The following is a 23,689-nucleotide window of genomic DNA, read 5'->3' as shown; positions in this document are numbered from 1 at the left end:
TGAGATGATGGCATGATCCAGTTGTCAGTGGAAGGACTGAAGATTTTTTCCCCCCTGAAGTACATGTCTGCACAATATGGGGTTGCATATTCTCAGCTTCACACAGCGTAACATTTTGAAAGAGACTTATCCCTTAATTATTCCCATGGGAGATTTCTGAGCCTGATACACAGTGAGGGGTCAGTTCTGCCTCTGAATATGGATTGATCTCAAAGGCCCAGGTTTTTGGAAACCACCTGTGCAAGGGCAGGCCTGGGTGTGACTTACAGCCACACACTTCTGCCCGTGAATGGGAGAAAAAGTCTTCCCACTCCCGGATCTTCTGATTTCCTTCACTCTGGACTTTGCATTTCAGTCACTCTCCACCTGCAAAGAAATCCCCTTTCTCCCATGGCCAGCCTTGGCCCCCAGGCCTCCCCGGGAGCCGTCACACGCTTACATGTGGAAGGCTCTGTGGTTTGGGGCTCCTGCTTCCCCACGGAAGGACGTGTGCGAGGCGGCAAGGGGGCTGGGGGGAGGGAGGCCGCAGTCACCGCCCGCCCGCACTTCTCTGCGCACGTGTGTGAGACACTTGGACGATGGCCACTGACGTGGAGGTGATGATTGCCATTGGCTGCGGCTTACTGCTTATCGCGCGGTTGCTGTGTCCTCTGTCTTTGCTGCAAAGTGTTCAGAACACTGAAGTGAGTGGGAAAGGGAGGAGGGCGGAGAGGTTTGTACAATCAGTAGCGTGATTTGCCCAGCTGAGAACCTCCAGGCGGTTGTAAGAAATGGGCTTAAAAAAAAAGAAATCTGGGGGCAACTGAGTGGCTCATTCAGTGAAGTGACCGATCTTGATCTCAGCTCAGGTGTCAGTCGTGGGTTCGAGCTCCATGCTGGGCTCCATGCTGGGTTTGGAGCCTACTTTAAAAGAAAGAAAAATCAAATCTAATGCTTACTATACAATCTCCGAAGGGACATATGACAATAGATGGCATCAACACAAAAGGCAGGTGACTTGGTTTGGAAGAAGGCCATCCTGAGACTCTGCTGTCTCCAGCTCCCTGCGGTCAGGCTCCCAGCGACAGAACCTCAGAGAGCGGTGCTCTGGCAACTGTCCACAGAGAGGTGGCCTGCCCCCCTGTCTCCAGGCCACAGGCATGTTGTGTGAAATACAGGCTCTTTATGTGGAACTCAGCTGCTTCCTGACTTTGCTCTCTCTGGATGTTTGCAGGCCCCTCTAGGGCAAACGCTGTGCTGTCTCTGATCCCCAGGTACTCAGAACTCATTAGGTGTTGGGGCCATGACCCCAACATCGCCTTTGCCATTCTGGCAACGCTTTCCGCCAGACAGACCTCTCAGCTCGGAGCAGTAAATGCTGCGCAGTATTGCTTATGTATGACAATACGTGACACACTGCTTACTACCCACCAGCATAAGCTCTCCATGCCGATCTCAAGGCAGCTTCGGGGAGCTCTAGATGTAGTTTTCTGAGTTGCAGGGCACACCTCTAGGAGGTGGTAGCTTATCTGCTCTTGACAGGTGGGCAGACTGCAGCTCAGATGGCAGGAGTGACCCTCCCGGTGTCAGGGAGACAGGGGCTCTGAGAGTTCCACTCCACCCCCTCCTCCTGGTCTTCATGCTCCCCCAGCCCAAGCTTCCCAAACCCTCAGGACACCACACTTACTCTCTGTCCCTGCAAAGAAGCCCAGGCCCTGTCCACTGTGGGAGGGCTGGTTCCTGTCCTCACCCAGCTGACACCTCAGTGGGGCCTCCTATGTAGGGATGATGGCAGTCGGGGGCTATGTGCATACAGGGGACAGCAGGCAGCAGGTCGGTCAGAGGCAGAGTGAAAGTGTGGGGATATAATCGGGAGCAATCCGGCAGGGCTTTGACCTGCAGGCACACGGTCAGGGGACCGCCTCACACAGCAGCACCCACCGCAGCCCTCGGGACGCTGAGGCTCATGTAGCCATCTCTGGTCCCGGTGATGACACTCTGTCCTGAGGCTGGCTTCTAGATGCTGCTGTAGCAGCCTGGCCTGGCGGGCACTGCTTGGTGGCAGCTGTGGGGCCGGGAGGGCAGCACCCACCTTAGCGTGGGCTGCTTGGGGCACGGTGCTTCCCCAGGCTCAGAAAAGGTGACTCCAGCAGAAAAAGGCTCCCTGGAAGCGGCAGGGATTCTAAACACACCCCATCAGATCCAGACCTGACTTTCAGATCAGAAAGAAGCGGTGGGATGGATTCTGACCCTCCCTCAGAAACAGGACCGCAGACAAAAAGTACGGGGCCATCACGGTACCCGCAGAACTTCCGCTGAGGTCACACCACTAATTATCACCAGGTCCTCATTTTTCTGCTAAGGTCACGTGGAGGCGAGGCAGCTCCAGAGTGCCATCAGTCTGGGCCTCTGTGCTTTACGTCCCCAGGTACCTTGCAGAGCATTCTGGCTGGTCATTCACTCGCTGGGTGACCCTAAGCAAGGCATTTAATGCCGCGAGTCTCAGGTTCTTCCCCAGAGAAACAGGAGTCATAGTGGCGTCCCTGCCTCAGATCGTTAAGGGGAATAAGAAGGAGAAGGCAGGATTGCCAGCGTGACACACCTGCCAGGTCAGACACCCCTCCTTCCTGCCACCAGCTCACGTGACCAAATGGACAGACGCGGGTTGTAGTCTACCCAGCTCAGGTTCCAGGCCAAGATTTTAAAAGTGGAAATAAAGTTTGTGGGCAGAGTCCCCAAGCCTGTCCGCAGGCCTGGCACCTTGCAGACAAAGGCCTTCTGTGTAAACCCACCTCCCCGCCCCGCAGACACCCTGCCTGGCCTCAGCTGCATTTCAGCTCGGAAGGGAAGACGGTCTCTCCTTATCGGCAAGGCAACTGCCCACAGCGCACAGGCAGGAACTTTCGGGTCCCTTCTCTAAGATGAACGAAGCTGCTTCCTACACAGATGTTCTCGTGCCTGCAGGCTCTGGCGGCTCTCGGAACGTGGGTGCATCTGTTTCCTGGGCGGACATGGCTCTGTGTGCAAAACAACACACAGCGAGGGACAACACAGTCGGTGCCGGGAGCCGGGCGGTTTATTTGGTTTTCTTGCCTCTGCCAGAGGAGCTCTCGCCAGCCCCAGGGGCCCTGCAGAGGCACGAGGCCGAGGCGTGGGGGCCCTGCTGATGGCTCGCCGCTTCCCCGCAGCAGCAGCACGGTGCCCTGGGCCGGGGACAGCAGCGCAGTGGGAATGGTCACCGTCTCAGCAGCTGGGGGCCTGAAGGGCCACCTGGAGACCCTTGGCCAGGGCCAGCGGCGTGGGGCTCTCGGCCATGCAGCTCACACGCAGGCCCTGGGCGGTCAGCGCACGGGCTGTGCTGGGGCCGATGGCGGCAAACTGTGGGGGGAGAGATGGGGAGCTTCAGCGCACCTGCAGGGCCAGGAGGACAGTGGGGCAGGGCCTGGGACCAGTCGGGACGCTGGGGCTCACGTGCGGCCACCCCTCCTACCGTCTTGGCCCCCTCTCCACAAGCCTTAGCGGCCCACGGTTCTGCCCTGGTGTGGCGGGGGGGGGCACGTGGAGCAGAGAGTAAAGTGGAAGAGATGCTCCGGGCGTGGCGGGGGCCCTGGCTGCACCCCTCCATGCACCCCCCCCCACCCCAGGAAAATTCAGCAGCCGAGGGTCAGGTTCCCATCCTAGCCCTGCAGTACACTGGCCCTAGCAAGTGACCTGCCACCTCTGGGCCTCTGTCCCTTCATCTGTAAAACAGGGTAACAGCCTTCCCCAGGGGCTGCTGCGAGGATCACGAGAGGCTGGTGCGAGTAAGCACCTGGCTGAAGCCCCACCACAGATGAGAGCTCAGCGGGGGAACACGGTTACTCCGAGTGAGACGCTCGGTGGCCTGAGCCGTGTCAGCGGGACTCCTCTCTCCCTGAACATTGCATGTTTGATGGTCACATGCAGAGCCTCGCTTGGGGCTGAATGTGGTTTTCCGTTGTGGTGACCCCAGCCCTTGCCCAGGTGTCCTCACAGGTCACTTAGCCCCTCTGGCCCTGTTTCCTCACCTGTAGACGGGGTACAGCTGCCCTTGCATGGCAGGCTAGCATGGGGGGGAGTAAGGCCTCTTGCTCTGGCGGGGAGAGCACGCATGTCACCCCACCCCAACCCTGGGTGCATGCACCCCTGCCTGGGGGAAGGTCTGGGAGGATGGTAGCCCTTACCCGGCGCCCCCTTCATCCTCCCTCCCGGGGCCAAGTGTGGCGTAGGGAACAATCTCAGGACACTTTCTGGGGCACGTCAGAGCCACAGGACAGAGGCTGCTGCCCCCAGAAGCCCAAGCTCCCCGCTCCCTGCTCCACCTCATGATGCAGCTGTTCCTTGAGAAACTCCCTGAGGAAAAGATGGTGCTGGGACCCACCTCACAGCAGACACACTCGTGAACTTGAAGTGGCTCCCAGACCTAAGTGTGAGAGCGGAGAAGGAACAGAAGGACAGAAGGAACACAGGGCGAGTCTTCACGCCTAGGATTAGCTCCGCTGCTCATGGCCCAAGTAGCAAAGGGAAAGCCACGTAAGTGCGTCTTTACCAAAATGGAAAAACTGTCCTGCTTCTGAGGACACCGTCACAGAGGGGAAAACACAACTCAGGGGACGGGGAAATTTCTGCACATTGTACATCTGTGGAGAAGCCTGGATCTCGCCCAGCCCAGCAGCACCAGCCACAAGACACACGGCAAGGATATGAACAGACACTTGTCCCAAGGACAAACAGAATGGCCAGCACACGCGGGGACAGCTGCTTGGCGTCATAGGTCGTAGGGAAATCCAAGTCAGAACTACCCACCGGCCGCCAGGACGGCTCTGAGTGTGAAGACAAAGATGACAAGTTCTGCGAAGGACGTGGAGGAACCAGAACCTTCCCACACGGCTGGTGTGGAAATGGAGAGCTACAGCCACTCGGGAAGACACTAATTCTTCAAAATTACCAAAGTTAGACCTAAAGTGACCGTGCGGCCCAGCAATTCCCCTCCTTAGTTCATGCTCAAGAGAAATGGAAATACGTGTCCGCTTCAAAACTGTAGTCAGGTGCCCAGCATCACTCCTGCTTGCCCGGGAGCAGACCCGGCGCCAGTGCCCGTCGCCGAGGAGCAGATGAAGACGTAGTGCTGTGGCCCCAGCGCGGACTCTCCCACGGCCACAAAAAGAAGCAAAGTCCTGAAAGGCCACAGCCCGGGGGAGCCTCGAAAGCACCACGCTGATAAGCAGAGGAAGGCAGTCCTGAGAGCCCAGAGAGCAGCTCTGTGGAGACTGCGGTTACCAGGCTGCCGGGCCCGTCACAGCGGCGAGAACTGGGGGCAGCCGAGCACCCCAGCTTCTCCCAGCCTCCAGGGAGGAAAGGGCGGACTATGGGCCGGTCACTAACTTCCTGAGCACGTCAGGTTCTAATCTTCTCAATCTTTCCAACCCTGAGCGTCTCCTCTCCCGTCATTTAACCTCTCAGGGCCTGAGCTGCTTCACCTGTGGTCAGGATAGTGGTCCCAGTTTTGCCTGATTCCTACCACTGGACCGGTGGGCGCATTCTACAAGAGACTGCCCGGAAATGTTCCATCAGCTGGCCATGGCTCAGGTGTCACCACGGCTAACAACGTGGCACCCGTCTTCCTGGGTTCAAATCCCTTCCTCCCGTGAGATTTAGGGCAAGACACACAACTGCTCTGGGCCCAGTACCCCCTGCAGAACCGGGAGCCGGCGCTGAGTCCGCAGGCCGGAGTAAAAGCCAAGGGCGTTCACTGTGTATGAGGACACGCGTGCTGGCGGCCCGTCCTCCGCCCTCTCCTCGGTCCCACTGCAGCCAGTTCAAGAACCTTCCCGTCACAGGCCCCAGAAGCCTCGTCGATACTTGAGACGCTCAGCAAATGGGGTCCCTCACAAGGGGTATGTCAAGCTTTTGAATTAAAAGACATGAAAAGAGGGAATGGCTTTTAGAATAGATAAAGCCAAGATGTTTCAATGGGAAACCAGGGAAAGGATGTTAGGACGCGTGCCAGGTTCTGGCCAAGGACTGGCCCGAATTCTCATCCGGTCCTGAGACTCCTCTGTCGGAGAAGACCACAGACAGCAGCCCCCCCTGACTGCAGCTCCCTGAGCAGCCCCTGCCCCCTTACTCGCGGTTTCACTGTCCACACTGCCAGTTCCCCGCAGTCAACCGCAGTCCAGCCCAGCCTCACGCTGCGTCACTTGCCTCCATCACCCCCCTCCCCTTGTCTCGTCACGGAGTCACATTCCCATCTCATATCTCTGGAGGAGGGTGCGTGCACCACAGCAAGGCGTCCTGAGAGTTCACGTCACTGTGATCACAAGACACTGCTGTAACGGCTTTATTGTTAGTGGTTGTTAATCTCGGACGGGGCCTAATGTAGAAATTAAACTTCATCACAGGGATGTATGTATAGGAAAGAACACACTCTGTCAGGACTGGGTAGTAGTTGTGGTTTCAGACATCCACCCGGAGGTCTTATCCCCCGCAGATACAGTGTGACTGCGTGTCTCTAAAGGCCACAGAGGAATCATCGTCCTCATGGTACAAATGAGGAAACAGGCTCAGAGAGATTAAGTAACTTGTCCAAGAGCACCAGCCAGGAAGTGGTGCTGGAGAATTCTAGAGCCCGGCCGTTCCAGGGCTACGAGCGGACATCATGGTATCTGCTAGGTCAGGAGTGCTCTGACTTTACACGGAAACTCTAGGATAATTGGCAAGAATTTTAAAAAATCTGAAAAGACCAAAAGCCCACTGAATACCTCACCTTAATTCGATGGATGCTGTCACCAGATAACTCTTGAATGTGCCTGAGGCTGTATGTAAGGCCGGAGGGACTGAAGAACGTGATGCTGGCCGGAACGCCCTGCATGGGGAGCCCAAGACCAGTCTGTCAGCATGGGCCAAGAAGAGAGAACGTTCCCCTGGTTCTTCTAGCCAGGTGCCATCAGCCCTGGAGCCCCAGGAGGCAGGCCCCACAGAGTCACAGCAGGAAGGTACCTGGTGGCCGCGGCCGCCTCTGCTCCCTAGGCCAAAGCCAAGTTCAGGTGAGGCACCATTTAGAGGGCAGGGTGCCTTTGGGGAGGCTGGGTGCTGCTCCTCATCGCTCTGCTGGCCCACAGGTCTGTCTGTCCAGAGGACATGGCAACCGTGGACCCCCATGCCCAGCCGAGCAGACGGTGCCACAAGCTCACATGGCCAGAGTGGCCCTGATGAGTGAGATGGCAGTCCAGGCCCGCTCCCTGTCAGCTCTGCATCCCTTCTCAGGAGACAGAAGGCGCACTGGCTGCACAGCCTTTCTGTTTTGGTCTGTACTACGGGACTTCCAGAGCCAGCAAGCCATTCGGAAGCCTGTCCTGGGAGAGGGAGGGGAGGCAGCCCACTGAGTACAGATGTGGAAAAGCCTAGAACAGGCACCACCCACCATCCTGCCTGAAGCCTCCAGAGGCCCCTGTGGCTTCCCAAATTCAGTGCAGACCCCTCGGTGGGCACTGTGGGCCTTCCCAGTATGGGCCCCGCCTCCCCTCCTAGCCTCTGCCCTTGCGGCTCCCCCAGTGCCCCACACAATGGACAGTCGCATGAGGGCCCCTAGCTGCCCAGGCCCACTAGGTCTGGGGTGGAATCCACAGGGCTTTATGCATATTATCTCCTTTCATCCTTCTAGAAACCTTACAGGAGAGATCTGTTCCCATTTCGCAGATACAGAGATGGAGCCTTGGGAAGTCATGCAACTGGGGATGGTGGGACCATGCACAGGGGTTTGGGCCTCTTGTCCCTAGGCCTCCACCACTCAGGTGCCTGCCCCCCCCAACCCCCCACCCCCTCGCATGGAACTCCCCCTGCAAGCACCACCCACCTGCTTAGAATAGTAGCTGTTGAGGTTCACTTGGATTCCTGGGTGTGGGATCTTCTGATAGACAGTTATGCTTTCCATGGGGATCCCTGGGCACAATCAAAAGCAGAAAACAGGCTTCGTTCCACTGTGAACACTGGGCTCCCTCCTGAGACTGTCCTCTGTACGGGGACCTGCCCCAGGGTCCGTCCGCACCAGCACTACCCATACTCTTGGCGAAGGCTGTGACACCCTGCGGGCTCCTAGCTACAGTCAGGACAGCAGCCTGCACCCCACACCGAACATGACCATAAGGGGCGGCCCACCCTCCCCTGGGGGCTCCAGACAGCCAACCCTGAATGCGGACCGCGGAGGCTCCTGGCAGCCCTGAGGGGGCAGACCGGGGGGCTGTGCCCACAAGCCAATGCACTGTCGTCACCTCTGTCCTTGAGCATTTTCGGCAGGATTTCTCCTTTGACGGTTCCACAGGGAAACAGAAGGGGCAATGCTGGTGACTCCCCTGTGGATAAAGAACCAGACTTTGTTAACCCTTTCAGGAAGGGGGTGCACGTGCCCGGGACACAGGGAGCAGCAGCTCCCGCCCACCCGGTGACTGTGAGTGGGAGGGAAGAAGCTGACCTTGCTATAGGAAGATCGCAGAGGATTCGGCCACGGAGCTCAGAAAATGGGGATCCCCACATGTCGGGGCCGCTGTTCCCCGGGCCCCTCCAGCCCCTCTGGTTCTGATGCGGCGCCGGGCGGCAGGCACGAGCTAGCATGCCGCTCTGCACCTGGCTGGAGTCAGAAGCCAGGGCCCACGCTCACAAGGCGGCAGGGAAACCGCAGCTACACATGGCTGGGCAGCCATTCCCAGACAGAGACGAGCTCCCTGCCTACTGTCCCCTCAGGATGGTGGCCACCCGGCTAAGTGCCCACAGGGCGGATGGGTGGCTGTGGAGGGACCCGGCCTGCTGAGAAGGGCCCTGCCTCCCACCCAGCTCCCCGTCTCCACTCTAGGAAGACCTAAGGGTGCGTCCAGCTCCAGGCTCTCTGCAGAATGAAGACGGCATGCGGTCTGAGCTCTGACCTGAGACATTACCATCCAACAAAACCGATGGGCAAAGCCTCCCCAACTGTGAACATTTTGATCGAACTAACCAATCCCCTCCGAGCCAGGGACAGTTCAGATAACCGCACGCCCCTTTGCCTGACTCAGGCGCACCCCCTCTCTTGCAGAATGCTGTAATGCCCCCTTCTACCATTTATTTGCTGCTCGCTTTTCCATAAGAGCATTTCTCCTGGAAGGAGAGAATTTTCTGCCAGAACAACGAGCTAAATGGGTTAATAGTTTTATGAGCCTGCAGTGGCACCTGACACGTAGTAAAAAGCGTTAAGTAAAAGAGAGAAGCAGTAACTACGAATTGGCCTGTTGACCGCAAACACTGGAAGTAGATTTTTAGCTTTTAAAGTCCAGTTTCAGAGCTTGCTGGGGGAGAAAATCATTAAGGCCTTGGTAAAACCACGGTGGAATTCCCTATTAGCAGTCAAGAAGGATTCGTATTTGGATATTCTAACTGCGACGGAAGATTTATTAGGACACACGGGCGTGCTGGTTACGAATGAAAAAAAGAAACAAAGGCTTCGCAAAGGATGCAGCCCGGTGTCTGCGGAGATAAGGCAGAGTGCATCCCTATCTCCCCTCGAAGCCTTGAGTCCATTAATGGAAACACCAGTGTGATATCTCGGAACGACTCGGATCCTTCCTGCTTGTGTGTGCAGAGCATGGCGCCTCTGGACCTGAGAGTGAGGAACGACTCCGTTTCCTTCCATCTCTTTCTAGAACTCGTGCGTTAGTGGTGAGCGCAGCCTGGTCATCTACCCTGGAGACAGAGCTAAATGCCGTCCCACCCGTGGAACCAGTCATTCATCTTCCTGAGCCAAGGATGCACTTAATGCCCCGGGGAATGCCAAGCTCCACCATTTACATTGATTTCTACTTTAAAACAGAATGGCTTTGTTACTGTTTGATGGTGACCATTCTCTCCTAAGAACATCAGAAATAAAGAGCCTGGCGTTGGAGCATTCTGGAACACAGGCATCCCACACCATGAACTGCTGGGGAAAACCCAATCACATGATGTTGCTCTCGCCCTGGAAGAGCTGAGGCTTGGTGATCCTCAAAAGAGTCCAATGGGCCCAAGGACCGTGAGGCTCCCGGGACCGTGCTCACCCCTGGACCCTGGCATAACCGCCTGTGGCTTCTCAGCAGCTTTTGACGCCTGGCTGCATGGTAGTGCGCTCCTGGCAGGCCTGGGCTGACGTTCAGGAAAATGGCCGCTCAGCTTGGCTAGGCCTGTTGGCAGGGACCAAGCCCTCTCTTGCCTCACCCCCCATGCCCTCCTGTCCCACTAGAACAGCTGAACAGTGCTCAGCAAACACGGCGTGGGGACACCTGTGTGCCAGGCCATGAGGCAGGAGTGGGTTAAGCGACAAGGTGAGGCACAAAGGGCATGTGTGTGGTGGGGGTGGCCACAGGAGGGCCACGGTCTCCAGGACAGCGGATGTGGAAGGAACGCAGCCTGTGGCGTCCCTGTCACATGGGAGCCTTCGTGAAGGACAGAGTCTCTGTTGGTAGCACTGACAGGAGGGCTGAGCAGAGACGGCCATGCAGGAAGGGGGTAACGAGTGTGCTGGGAGCCACGGTGGCCGGCCAGAGCGCCACAGAACTGGCCACTAGAGTTGTGGGCCAGGCGACTGTCCTGCTGAAGAGCCCCCAAGGCCCTGCAGCTCACGTGAAGTGGTGGACACAAGAGCCGGGACAGGAGGCCCAGCAGTGCTGCCCTGGGATGGGAACACAGTGCTGGGTACTCGACTCGATCCTCCACTCCAGCCCAGGCCAGCACCTGCTTCGGCCAGGATAGGGCCCAGAGGGTCACTGCATTAGGGCTCACCTCCTTCGTCCCTGGGGCTTTGGAAGGTCTCCGAAACACACCCCCTCAGTAAGAAGAGCATTTTTCAAAACATGAGAGACTTCAGCCAACTAAAGCAAAGAGCTGGGCTGGGACATAGTAGTGGTTGTGACCAGAGGGGCAGGGAGCACCTTCCCTCCAGCTGCCCTGCCCCACTGCCCGCCAGCAGCCTCCACCGCAGCCCTGGACACTCTGCAGGGGCAGAAGCAGCAGTGGGAAGGCATGTCTGTTGAGTGCTGTGGGACGGGCAGGGGGCCATCTGGAGCCCGGCATATGCTGGCATCGTGTGTGTTTCATCTCTGAGTATCCAATACCTCGTGAACAGCCCGTGATGGGGCGGTGATCATTCGACTCACTTTTACCGATGGGCAGGGGCGAGAGGACGCAAGAGCGAGTGTCTGCCACCGGGTTAGCCCTGGCGGAGAGAGGATGGGAGATACAAGCAAGGAGGACCGCTCTGCTGGAACCCCTCTGGCCCTCCTGTGCCTCTCGCTCTAAGAGCTCCCCCACATCTTTGCTTCCATCAAGCCTGGCACCCCACTGAAAGGCAGACCCCTCTACACTAGTGCCATCTCAGGTCTGGGGCCACATGCTGCCCAGGGACGTGCTCCCAGGGAGTGGGCTGCTTGGAGAAGGAGATGGCCCCTGAGAGGAGCCGGTGGGGGGGTAGGCAAGGAGCAGACACAGACTCAGGGAAGGTTCCCAGTGGCAAGAGCCCGCCTCCACTCCTGTCATCATCACTGCAGATAGTCTCCTGGGATTTGTCTCTGAATGTTTCATTTGTGTCATGTTCCAGTTGTCTCCAGTCCTCTGGTGGAGGGGGCAGAGAGAGGCGGGCTGAATTCCAGCAACACAGACACACACAGGAAAAGGAGCCTGTGGTCCCACAAGCAAACTGCACACTGTGCACCAACCAGCGTCACCATGGAGAACGTGCCCAGAAAATGTTGCTCTCCCGGGGTGGGAGGGGGGTGAGGCCAACGAACAAAGAGTAAATGGGTGTCACTTGGGGTGACCTTTTTCTACTTACGGGAACAGATGTATTCTGCAAGCTTTTCTGCATTTCCAGAGTTTGCTCCTTCTGTGTCCAGGCCGATTTTCTTCACTGAAAAACAACAAAAGAAAAGTGTTTTCCTTAAAGACCTCCCTTCCTGGGTTGCTTGCTAATGTGCAAATGCACAGGAACGTCTCCTCCTGAAGGCTGGTATGGGATGATGGCAGGCACGTGTCCAACGTGAGGGTGCTGGGCCCTGGGCCCACCCTTCCTAGATGTGTGACTTTGGGTCATGCGCCCATTTCTCCGAGCCCCACTGAGCTCATCTACACGAGGGGAGGACACCAGCCACAGGGGACTGCTTTAAAGATTTTACAAGATGACGAGAGCGAATCCTGGCCATCCAGGGGGAGCTGAAGAAAGGCGGCTTTCTTATCGGCCAGTGAGGAGTGGCGAGCATTTGGGATTTGCTACGTCTCACAGGGCATGCGAGGGCCCTGGTTCTGTCGGGGAGATGAGGCCAGCCCCGTCCAGAAGGGTGTTGTGGGCTGACGTGGCCAGACTGAAATGGAACGGAGGGCAGGAGAGGTTCCACGGGATCCTGCCAACAAAGACCTCCAGCACCGCAACTATGGGCCTTCTGGGCTGAGGGGTGAGCAGCTTCCATCAAGGAGCGTGGCAGGAGCAGCCCCCCCACCCCAGGGCCCTGTGCACTCTTCCACACGGGAGATGCTGGCCCGTCCGCAGACGATGCCGAGGGAGGAAGGGCCGCGGCCCCTGCGCCGTCCGCGCTCGCCACCTGTCCACGGGCTGCGGCACCCCCTGACGGAGGTGGGGCTGTGGCCATTCTCTTTAGGATTCACGTGAGACCCGCCAGCTAATAACAAACCGCAGCTCTCACGTCAACACCGTCAGCTTTTCATTTACAGGGCATTGCTAGTGTCCCGAGCCCAAGAGTCAAAAGTCACATGCCGCCGTAAACTTTGTTCTGGAACAAAGCCCTGCTTACACTGCACAGCCGCCCCGGCCGGGCCGCCCCTCCTCTGACTGGACTGGGAGGGTCTCAGTACACCACAACCCTGAAGACCCCCCAGGATGGAACTGGGACCTAAGACTGCAGTGATGTCGCTCTTTACTGTCGGCTCGCCCATCCGGTTCGTGCGGCGACTAGACGGGAGGAGCCACACCGAGAGTCTCGCGCCCTGTTCCCAGGGAGCCCTGGCGCAAATGTTCGTCCCCACAATGACTCGGGGCCGAGGGCTCCTGAGAGCAGGGAGCAGAGCCCCGAGCCGGCCAGCGCCTGTCAGCTCCGTCTTCGAGGACAGGGCCTGGCTGTGTGGCCGCCCACAGCCCGCAGAGGCTCTCAGTAGAGGTCAGGGAGGGATGTTCGCAGGAAGGTCTCCACCCCTGTGGCAGCAAGGCTGGCTCTGCTCTAAGCAGGTGCCAGGTTTCAGCCCAGGGCCTCGGGAGCAGGCAAGCCCGCCTCCGGGGACTCCCCAGGCCGTGGTGACAGGGGAGCGTCAAGTGACTCACACCCGTGAAACAAACCAGTCTGCCCCCAGACAAATCTGCCATCGTGTTCTTTACATTTAAGAGCTTAAGGCAAGGACTGCCATGGTGGGCCCACTCGGGAGCTCAGGTAAACCTGGGGTGAGCCCCCCTGCTGGTGGACGCCTATGCTCGAAGGTACCGTGCGGTTGTCTCAAGGGGAGGAAAGTTCTTAGTTCAGGGCGCCTGGGGGCTTCAGACGGTCAAGCGTTTGCTCAGGTCATGATCCCAGGGTCCTGGGATGGAGCCCTGCGTCAGGCTCCTGGCTCCTTGCTCAGCAGGGAGTCTGCTTCTCCCTCTGCCTGCTGCTCCCCCTGCTTGTGCACTTGCTCTCTCTCTCTCTCTCTCACAAATAAATGAAATCTTAAAAGAAAATGCTTAGTGCAAAGGCAAATCATAAGAATCAACAGGTGGGATGTGAAGACACATTAAGGTTATAGACACAGATGATCTCAGTATTCTCCCAGAATTCATGGGAAAATGAAGCAATGAAAAATACTCAAAAATTAGGTATGGTTTATGGGCTGCCTGAGTGGCTGTCGGGCGAGGATCCAGCTCTGGAGTTTTGGCTCATGGGTCCCGGGATCGAACCCTGGGTCGGACTCCTCGCTCAGCAGAGAGTCAGCCTGAAGATTCTCTTCCTCTGCCCCTCCGTCCACTCGCTCTCTCGAGTGCACTCACTCTATCTCTCTAAAGTAAATAAATCTTGATGGACTTTGACATCAAGACCACTAGCTTGGGCCAAGTTTCCATTTCCACTATGAGAAACATTTGTATCTTCTCTTTGCTTCAACTGTTCCATTCTCCTGACCTGATGTGCAGCTTCTGGAGGGAGCCAGAGGCAGCTCTCGGGCCAGAGGGCTCCTGCAAGATGGCCCCTGGTGACCTCGGTGCTCCCACCACTGTGACATCCCCATCCCTTGAGCGAGGCTGGACTGGCTGTATTCAAACAAAAGAAAGATGGTGGAAGTGATGGGATGTCACTCCCAAGATTAGACGATGAAAAGACTGGTTTCTGGCCCGGAGGCTCTCTTGTGCTGGCTCTTGGGTTGTCTTATACTAGGGGAATCCTGCTGCCGTGTCCTAAGGCAGCCCTCAGAGAGGGCCACGTGAGGGCTGGGAAGTGGAGCCATATGTGTGGTCTTGGAAGCAGAACCCCCAAGTCAAGCCTTGATATATCTGCAGCCTGGTGAGAGACCCCGAGCCAGATGGACCCAACTTAGCCATTCCCAGACTGTGGACTTGCAGAAACTGTAAGAAATCAAATGCTTATTGTTTCTGGCCACTAAGTTTTGGGCAATTGTTATGCAGCAGAAGATGACTAATGCTTGGACTCAGGACTCCTCCGGCTGTCCATGTTCAAATTCCTCTCACTCTCCACACGCTTGCTGGGCCTTGGGATGAACAGAAGCATCCAGCAGTTCACTAGAGAGAAGTCCTCTGGGACACCATGTCTGGGAAGGTGAACTTAGAAGTTTCCAAAGTTGGGTGACTGACTTTCATGTTAAGATAGAATGTGGTTTCTCCTAAGAGATTGTTCTTCCCTTTTATTTTTAAAAAGTAATAGAGATTACTTTTAATTACTTTTAATCACACAGCAGTGTGGGTCCCAGCTGAGCCAGCTGAGCATCTCTCTCCCAAGAGAGGGGGGATCCCATGGGACCAGGCTCTGCCATCTGGAGCACACGGAGGCCGGCCCACACTAGCTGGCTCTGTCCCGGGTTTCTCATCCCGTATCCCCACTTTTGCTCTTGGATTTTCTTCTCATTTGACAGAACAATGAGATGCAGCCTGCACAGGGGTGCCACTGAGATGAGACTGAAGGTGGCGTGAGCAGAACAGGACCATTTACAAACATGCCGTGTTTGAGAGCTGAAGTGATGTGTAAGTCCAAAGTTGCCACGAGAATTTTCTTTCCTCTTCTACTTCAGAAAAAAAGGAACAGTGAAAGGAAGGTGTAAACAAATTCTTAACTGATCTGGGGAGGGGATGGGAGAGTGGGGGTGGTTTCCTTGGTAACCAAGGCCCGATCCCCTCTTCACTGGTCTGCAGAGCCCCGAGCTACAAGCTGTGTTGAAAAGCGACCCACCGGCTCTTCATTAGTCAAGCAACTCGCAGCTCAAGAGATGGGGATGTCACAGTGGTGGGAGCACTGAGGTCACCAGGGGCCGTCTTGCAGGAGCCCTCTGGCCCGAGAGCTGCCTCTGGCTCCTCCCAAAAGCTGCACATCAGGTCAGGAGAATGGAACAGTTGAAGCAAAGAGAAGACAGAAATGTTTCTCATAGTGGAAATGGACACCAGGCCCACACACTAAATTAGGAGACCGTCTATAAACAGCTGGCCAGTGTCAAGGTCACGAAGCCAAAGACAAACAGAGGCACCTTTCTGGCCTTCAGGAAACTAACTAGACATGCCGACGAAGGCAAGACAGGATTCTGAATGCCGTCCTTCCGCCACGATGGACATTACGGAGAAGTAAGAGGTACTAGCATGTGCATGTTAATTTCTGGAATGTGAAAGTTGCAGCGATACAGGGCAATGTGCTTGTTTGTAGGGAACCTGCATTCAACTACTTGGGGTTGGTGGGACATCACGTTGGCAACTTACTCTCCAGGGGTCCAGGAAAGACTGAGTTCTTTGTATTGTAACTTAAGTTTTCTGTAAATTTCCTTCAAAATGAAAAGTATATAAAAGAAAAAACTACATAATCATCATATAGATGCATCATAATTTATTTAACTATTCCCCTATTGGGGGCTCTCCTTTTTCCATGATTATAAATAATGCTATAATATACATTCGCATATAAAAACCGATTCTTTTCTCCTGTTTTGGATTATTACCTTTGGCTAGATTATCAGGAAAGGGATTAGTGGGCCAGAGGGTACAAAGCTTGTAATAGAGCCTTATTTTTTATTTTTTTATTTTTAAAAGATTTTATTTATTTTTTAAAGTAATCTCTATGGCCAACGTGGGGCTTGAACTCACAACCCTGAGATCAAGCATCGCATGCTCTACTGACTGAGCCAGCCTGGCACCAATGTAATAGAACTTCTGAATACATATGAACAAGTATTTCTGAAAATATATGACCCAATTTCTAATGCCATTTAGCAATATTTGAATATATTTGTCTCATTATACCTTTACCAGGACAAGCAGGAGAGGCAGAAGGAGAGGGAGAGAAATCCTCCAGCAGACTCCCTGCTGAGTGCAGAGCACGACTGGGGACTTGATCATGACCTGGACCTGAGACCAGGTCCCTGAGATCATGACCTGAGCTGAAATCAAGAGTCAGACCCTTAACCAAATGAGCCACCCGGAGACTCTAAAATTGCCTCTTGTTATTCATAATAGATCTCTTTCCATTACACCTGAGTTTATATTAATGGTGGTGTTTGGAAAGCCCTGAAGGAAGGGGGCTTGTTGCCAGGGGAACCAACCTTGTGATTAGAGAGGGTAGTCTCTTGCCTCCAAGGAGAAGAGTGGGGCTGGAGGTTGAATTAATCACCAATGACCAATAACTTAATCAATCATGCCTATGTAATGAATCCTTCATAAAAACCCAAATGGTGCGACAGAGAGATGCTGGGAAGGCAGTGCACCTGGAGGGGGTGTGGAAGTGCACCTCTTCCCGCCCCCCACCTTACTCTAGGTGTCTCTTCCATCTGTTGTTCATTCCTATCCTTTGAAATATCCTTTATAACAAACAGGTAATAGTTAGTAAACCATGTGCCTGATTCTGGGAGCAAATGACCCAATCCAACCCACATTTGTTAACCAGAATACAGAAGGGTGACTATGGTAATAACAGAGACTAAAAGAAGAAAAATAGTTTTTCATTCCCCAATGACTTAACCTTGTTTGTTTAAAAAAACAAACAAACTATAGTTTAAAATATGATATTTTGCTTATTATATTTACGAATAATTAGTTAAATATGCTGCTGGTAAGGGTACAGTGAAAGCTCTCTCTCTCTCAAAAAAGTAAAGCTTTCCAAAAAAAAGGAGGGCAACTTCATCTTTCTTATCATGTAGCAAATTCCAAGGGTTTATAAAGGAGATTTGTCCCAGGGACAGGGACAAAGCCAAATACACATTTTTATTACAAATCATAACATCACAGTCATTTTTTTGGTGTTTTATCTTTACCTTGATTGCTTACCTAGAGAAGAAGTAGCATTTCCGACCACATACACTGACTTAGCATTCCATTTTTCTCTCAGAGAATGTTTCCAGACTGTAAAACATAGAATTAGATGTGAGCAGCAAACAGCACAGTGGCCATCTGGACTGCTGCCCAGAGCTCCTTGTTCATCCTAAGACACTTGTGAACAAGGCAAACTATTAATAACCACGTATAAAGAACAGCGTCTTGAACTAAAAATCCATTTTTGTTCTGTTCATATTCGGCAAATTTCTAAAAAATCACTTCATAAATGTTTCAGTATGCCTTGCTTAGAATATTAATTCTTTTCCACAGTTGTACTAGAAGCACTTTTAGTATGTACCAGAAAATAAACATATCTTGAAGAAAGAATATGTAGGGTGACATTAAAGTTAAAAAATGTAAACTTCTATTAATTTTTTTTTTCTTTTTTAGTAATCTCTACACCCAACATGGGGCTTGAACTCACGACCCCAAGATCAAAAGTTGCAAGCCTGGGGTACCTGGGTGGCTCAGTTGGTTAAGTGTCCAACTCTTGGTTTTGGCTCGGGTCATGATCTTGGGGTCGTGGGGTCGAGCCCTGTGTGGAGCTCCATGGGAAGTCTGCTTGAGATTCTCTCTCTCCTTTCCCTCTGCCCCTCCCTCCACCCCACCCCCGTAAAATAAATAAGTAAGATCTTTAAAAAAAAGTCACACACTCTTCCAACTGTGCCACCCAGGTGCCCCTAAAAATACAGACTTTTAAAGAAAAAGTCACTGGTCTTTAAAAATAGCAACCTAGGGGTGCCACGGTGGCTCAGTGGGTTGAGCCTCTGCCTTCGGCTCAGGCCATGATCTCGGGGTCCTGGGATCGAGCCCCACGTTGGACTCTCTGCTGAGCGGAGACCTAACTTCTCCCTCTCTGCCTGCCTCTCTGCCTACTTGCGATCTCTCTCTGTCAAATAAATAAATTTATTTATTTAAAAATAAATTAAAAAAATAAAAATAAAAATAGCAATTTAGTGTCTAATAGAGCAACACAACTGGTTTTATTCGGGACATGTATTTGAAAGCAGTCAAGAAACTATAATCTCGGATGTGTACATTAAGTCAAAGTAAAGACCATAACTTTCCGGTTCGTGAGCAAACACAATTTAACTGAGAACATTACGATTTTAGGGCAAAAACAAACAGCTTTAACTGTGGATTAAAGATATACAAAGAGAAAATGAGCTGGATGAATACACGCTGAGGCCACCGGGTGTTCACTACTGTTGGAGAAGACAAGGACACACAAGTTCTCTGTTCCTACAATCCGATTAGGAGCGTAACTTTCCCGAACATTTAAGTGTTACGCTACCCTTTACACTCCCACGGGAAATTTAATTTTATTAATTAATTAATTAATTAATTTTTAAAGATTTGTATTTTTTTAAAGTAATCTCTACACCTGACATGATGACCACAGTAAGCATGCCTCTGGCCAGCGGTCCAGGAATACATGAGGTGCCGAATGTAAAGTATTTAACAGAGCCTGGCATACATTAGGCACTCCGTAAATGTTAGCAAAGAAGCTATTTGATTGAAAGACTAAAGTGGTTGTTCAGTCTGAAGCCTGGGCTCTGTTCCTGTGTTTTGATGGGGGAGGGAGGGAGGAGGTGGGAAAAAGGGACTGAGATGATCATGTCATTGAGTGCCTGGCATGGCACCAGCCATTTTTTTGATGTGCTTGGATTTTCTCATCATCTCTTTGAAGAGATCAAGAGATCATCTCAGAAGAGATTCTGAGGAGAGAAATGACCACCGGTAGATGAATCCCTCAGGGTCTGGGGACTTTGGGGGGCTGCCCTATCTTCTGTTTCCCAAGGCAGCATCTGTGATGTGATACCACCAGGTGCCTGCTCTGGTCAGAGACCACGAGGCTAACCTGTCATTCTGTGTGGGACATTCAGAGTCTGTTTATAAGGAGAGAGGCCATTTTCTGCTTCCTCCAAAGGTTACACAAACATGAACTAGCCTGGTACGTAAATACTGTTTTGAGCTGAAAGTCACGGAGATGTTTCAAACCTGAACAATCTATTTCTGGAATCTGGCCTCCCCGCTCAGGAGAATCAGAGTAAAGAAGGTCCAGGGGAATTCAGGAGAGTCCCCTCACCTTCCGTTTTATTGCCTTTCTCCAAACACAGCTCCACTGCTTCCACTGCTCTGGGGCTGGTAAAAATGAGTCCTCCATAGCCTTCAGGATGAGACAGCTGTGCACCAAACCGCAACAGAGACATTTTACACAATGGCCAAGTTCAACATTTTCCAGATTTGCAAATGCTTCACAAAACTAATTCCTTCTATCCATCCATGCATCGTTTATCCATCCACCCACTCTTCCATCGTCACCTGCCGGGAGCTGACTATATGCCGGGAAGTATTCTAGGCCTTTCAGGGTGCGCAGATGAACTCACTGTTCATGGCATTTCTCTCAAGCAGCTCACAGTCAAGGGGAGAGCTAGGAAAGAGCATGCAGAATGGGAGTGTAGCAGGAGCAGAGAGGGGGGCCATCTGACCCAGCCGGGGCTTGGGTGGGGTGCAGGCAGGAGGGCAGACTGGATCTGCATCCGTACTAAAGCTGGAACCTTCAAGGGGCGCTGGGGTGGTTTGGTTGGGTAAGCTGCCTGCTCTTGACTTTGGCCCAGGGTCCTGGAGTGAGCCTGGCATCGGGCTTCGTGCTCAGAAGGGAGTCGGCTTAGAGAATTCTCTCTCGCTCTGCCTCCTCTTTCCCTTCATGTTTTCTCCCTCCTTTTCTCTCTAGGGAAATAAATACATCTTTTAAAAAACCACTGCACTCTTCAAGGGGCAATATCCATGTTGAAGCCTTGATTTTCAAAGATGGTAACAGTGACATTTACCAAACATTGCTCTTTTTACGTATTGTGTCCCTCACTCTAAGTTCCCTGGGAGATATGTGAGGTTCCTGTCCTCTCATTGATGAAGACTTGGGCTTGGAGAGGCTGAGGAACTGGCCCATGGTGAGAGGCAGGGCCAGGACTCAAACACGTGCCTTGTGCCCCAACTCACTGCAGCATAGGGAGCTAGACAAGAGTCCAGAAAAGCCCTCAGGGGCCACGCTGGCTGGCGGTGATGGGAGAGGCTCCTGTGGGAACTCCAGTATCTGTGTGGCCACGAGGTCCAAGAAGCAATCTCAAGTGATGAGATCTCTGAGGCCTTTCAGGGCTGCTACTGGAAGGGCACATGGGTCTGGGTCCTTCTTAACCTCGTTCCCTCGGCACACAGCCCAGCGCATGGGGCATTAAAAGGTGCCGGACCAGTGTCTGCCGGGCACATTATTGAAGGAATCGTGTAGTATTTGTCCCCAAACAAAGGAAAACACAGGCTTTCCATAAAGAGCAGGAGGGGTGAACCTGGTGCTAACGGTGGCACGGAGCCCCGGAGCATGGCTGGGCACCCCTAGTCCATGAAACCAGCTGGCTCTTCCCCATGTGTCTAGAACGGGGCTCCTGGAAGATGCCCTGAAGGTGCTTCCCTCTTGGGACGGGGTGCTCGCCGGTGAGGGCTGCCTGAGCACTGAAGCTTTGATGGCAAACATCTGGAAGGCTTTACTGAGATTGTGTCCGGCAGGATGGATCCCCGTTCCCCCTGGCGGCAGACCTGACGCTGTGGGGGAGCAACGGTCTCACCCCAGCGGCCCCACCTGGGGCCTCTAAAATAGTGAAGTGCGTGGTCAGGACAGGTGGGTGAACCGGAGGACACACTGGAAAGGACTGCACGGCTGGGAGCCCCCTCCCCAGACCCCGCCTTCAGATCAGGGTGGCTTCCTGGAGGAGCTGGGGACTGTCACAGGGACAGACTCACAGCCCCGTGCACTGGAGCCTGGGGAGGCTACGCTGCCCTTGTCTGCAAGTCTGGTAGTAAAACGAGGGAGCAGTGTAGAAATCCTTCCAGCTCGGGTTGGCAAGGGTTCTAGACTCAGAAATTACGGTACTCAGACACCGACAGACCTTACCTTCTCAGAAAAACTGGGAAGAGACAAAAACTCAAATGATAAAACAGGGATCAGAGTGGCTTCGAGTCCATGTAACCCCAATTCCTGCAAATACAATACAGTTCCGGGTTGGCTAGGGTTGTTTGGAAAGTAAGGAAAAGGGTCACAGGGTCTGTGTCAGCTCCTCAGAGGGTTCGCAGACCACCCCCGCCTCCCCCCCGCCCCCCTTAGCTTCCTTAGGAAGACAGTGTGGTGCTGGGCGGGACCCAGAACCTCAGGCACTTACCCTGATGTACGGATCTTGGCCACAGTCATCCTCCTTGGTGTCTTTCAGTAAGAGAACTTTCATTATGGCTTGGCAGTCCTTACAGGGCGCTGGGACAGAGCAGGGAGATGGATGGATCTTAATTAGATCTCAGGAACTCTTCCTAAGCAATGTCAGTTGGGACAGGAGCACAGGAGGAAGGTCATCAACTGCTTGCTGAGGTGACTGACCTATCCCTCATCCGCAATGACTTAGCGTTAATGGGCTTGTTCCTTCTGAAGCCCCTGTCACTGATAAGGCCAAGGGACAGCATGCTGGCACTTGATATCACTTGGAAAGGCAGATGAAAGCCATTAGGGAAAGCCGGTGTCCTGGCCACACATTTAAGGCTCCTGAAGAGGAGTGATAAAATTTGGGGGTTGTATCATTAACAAATAGACAAATTATTTTAAAGAAATAAAGAATTACTCCATCTCAAGATAAATGTACTAAGAAGTTAATAAGCTTTTTAGGAAATAGTTACATTGACCCTTCTACTTGTTTTATAAATGATGTTTTATAAATGGTGCCAAGTATGAGATCTTTTTTAGAAGTTTTCTAAAAACCTGGAAAAGAATTTGTTGATATCTTTCGAAAGCCTTGTACACTTTATACTCTTTCTTCTTATGATTTCACTTTTAAGCATAAGTACTAAGGCAATATTCATAAAAGTGTGCAAAGACTAACATAAAGATGTTCATTCTGGATCCTGGCATATGTGACATAACAGCACTGTGTAAGTTTCAGCTCACATCAGCTGTTCATCTGATACATTTATTTGCTACAATATGATTACTACCATAGCAGCTCAGCTAAAGCCTCTGCCACGCCTCCTGATAATTATTTCTTTTTTGCAGTTAGAACATTTAAGATCAACTCTCCTAAGGAACTTGGAAGTTTGTAATAGAGTACTGTTGACTGTAATCACTATGTTGTGTATTAGGTGTCCAAGACGTTACTCCTCTTCTAGTTGCAAGACTGTATCCTGGTATTTATAGTGGGAACAAAGTAAATGTCCAACAGAGAGGCCAAGGTAGTTATATGAAATTATTAAAATGTTAGTTACATGGATTATTTAATCACAAAATGTGAAGTTAAAGAAGTCTAATGCATGAATAGTATGGTTTTATAAATTTTATATATGCATATTTATGAGAGAATGTGCATCCGAATACTACTAATAATTACTTTTGGGTGGCAGGATAGGGTGATTATTTTCTTGTTTACCTCTTTCTGTATTATCCATTTTTTTTACAATAAACATTACATTCTTTTTTATCAAGGGGGTGGAATTTAATATGACAGCCCCAAAGGCCTCAAAATAAATGTTGCTAGAGACCTGCAGAATAAACTCTGCCTGAAATGTGGATTACTATCCTGTAAGTAGCATTAGGCCCACCAGCTGGTTACTGACCGAGTATTACACAGTGGTTGATGATAGTCAGACAGCGTGTATTGTGTGAAGCAGAAATGGGTTAACTCTGGGAGCCATTACTTGTGAGTTATTACTGAATAGGTTTCTGGAACATTATAATATCTATGGGACACCTTAGAAAAATCTGGCTCAAAATGAATTGCTTTGTATCTAAGCAACCAGCCCTGGGTGAACAAATAATAATCATGAAATCAAGTTCTAATTACTGCTGCTGTCGAGCTGTGAGCTAGAGAGACTGGGGATTTGGAGAAATGGGCAGTACTGTTCCTATCATTTCTTGGAATTACTTGGAATGTGTCTCACATAGAAATTAGGAACCGGCCTTTCTGAGATGGGTACACGCAGGTGTCAAACCGGTGAGGCATTTATTCCCAAATGCTAACGTAGGTGGTGCTGTGAAGGCATTTTGGAGATAGGATAAAGTCTATCATCGGGTGGCTTTTTGCCAGGGAGATTATTCTAGATAATCTG

General features: G+C 52.6%; 1 protein-coding gene and 1 long non-coding RNA gene across 3 annotated transcripts; one reads left to right on the top strand and one right to left on the bottom strand.

Annotated features, from left to right (window-relative positions):
• Positions 1-795: 795 nt before the first annotated feature.
• Positions 796-20,133, top strand: LOC116881951. Its single transcript, XR_004385526.1, has 3 exons — positions 796-806; positions 12,316-12,319; positions 20,030-20,133. It is a non-coding gene; the product is annotated as an uncharacterized LOC116881951 (long non-coding RNA).
• On the bottom strand, positions 3,024-22,210 carry UROS (uroporphyrinogen III synthase). 2 transcript variants are annotated; one of them, XM_032882103.1, is made up of 10 exons: positions 21,962-22,210; positions 21,766-21,865; positions 21,501-21,584; positions 19,641-19,737; positions 17,504-17,578; positions 11,828-11,902; positions 8,268-8,348; positions 7,853-7,938; positions 6,764-6,862; positions 3,024-3,357 (listed from the first exon to the last, which is right to left on the bottom strand). In XM_032882103.1, the coding sequence occupies exons 2-10, from the start codon at positions 21,826-21,828 to the stop codon at positions 3,223-3,225; spliced, it is 795 nt and encodes a 264-aa protein (XP_032737994.1). In that variant the 5' UTR covers positions 21,829-21,865; positions 21,962-22,210; the 3' UTR covers positions 3,024-3,222. The 2 variants fall into 2 exon arrangements, with proteins under 2 accessions (XP_032737994.1, XP_032737995.1); XM_032882104.1 differs by lacking the exon at positions 21,962-22,210 and adding an exon at positions 4,320-4,420 and having other exon boundaries at positions 3,201-3,357.
• Between the last annotated feature and the right edge of the window lie 1,479 nt (positions 22,211-23,689).

This window comes from Lontra canadensis, unplaced genomic scaffold (genome assembly GCF_010015895.1).
Source record: "Lontra canadensis isolate GAN:19392208 unplaced genomic scaffold, GSC_riverotter_1.0 scaffold79, whole genome shotgun sequence".
In the NCBI taxonomy this organism is placed as follows: domain Eukaryota; kingdom Metazoa; phylum Chordata; class Mammalia; order Carnivora; family Mustelidae; genus Lontra; species Lontra canadensis.
This window is presented reverse-complemented; position numbering and strand designations above follow the sequence as displayed.

What these genes read in the sequence shown, in the direction of transcription:
- UROS (XM_032882104.1), bottom strand. Translation starts at nt 21,828, where the DNA reads ATGAAAGTTCTCTTACTGAAAGACACCAAGGAGGATGACTGTGGCCAA. An exon ending in GCCAAGATCCGTACATCAGG is followed by an intron (nt 21,585 to 21,765) that starts GTAAGTGCCTGA and finishes TTGTATTTGCAG; the next exon opens with GAATTGGGGTTACATGGACT. An exon ending in ACAGCTACTATTCTAAGCAG is followed by an intron (nt 6,863 to 7,852) that starts GTGGGTGGTGCT and finishes CTCCCCATGCAG; the next exon opens with GGCGTTCCGGCCAGCATCAC.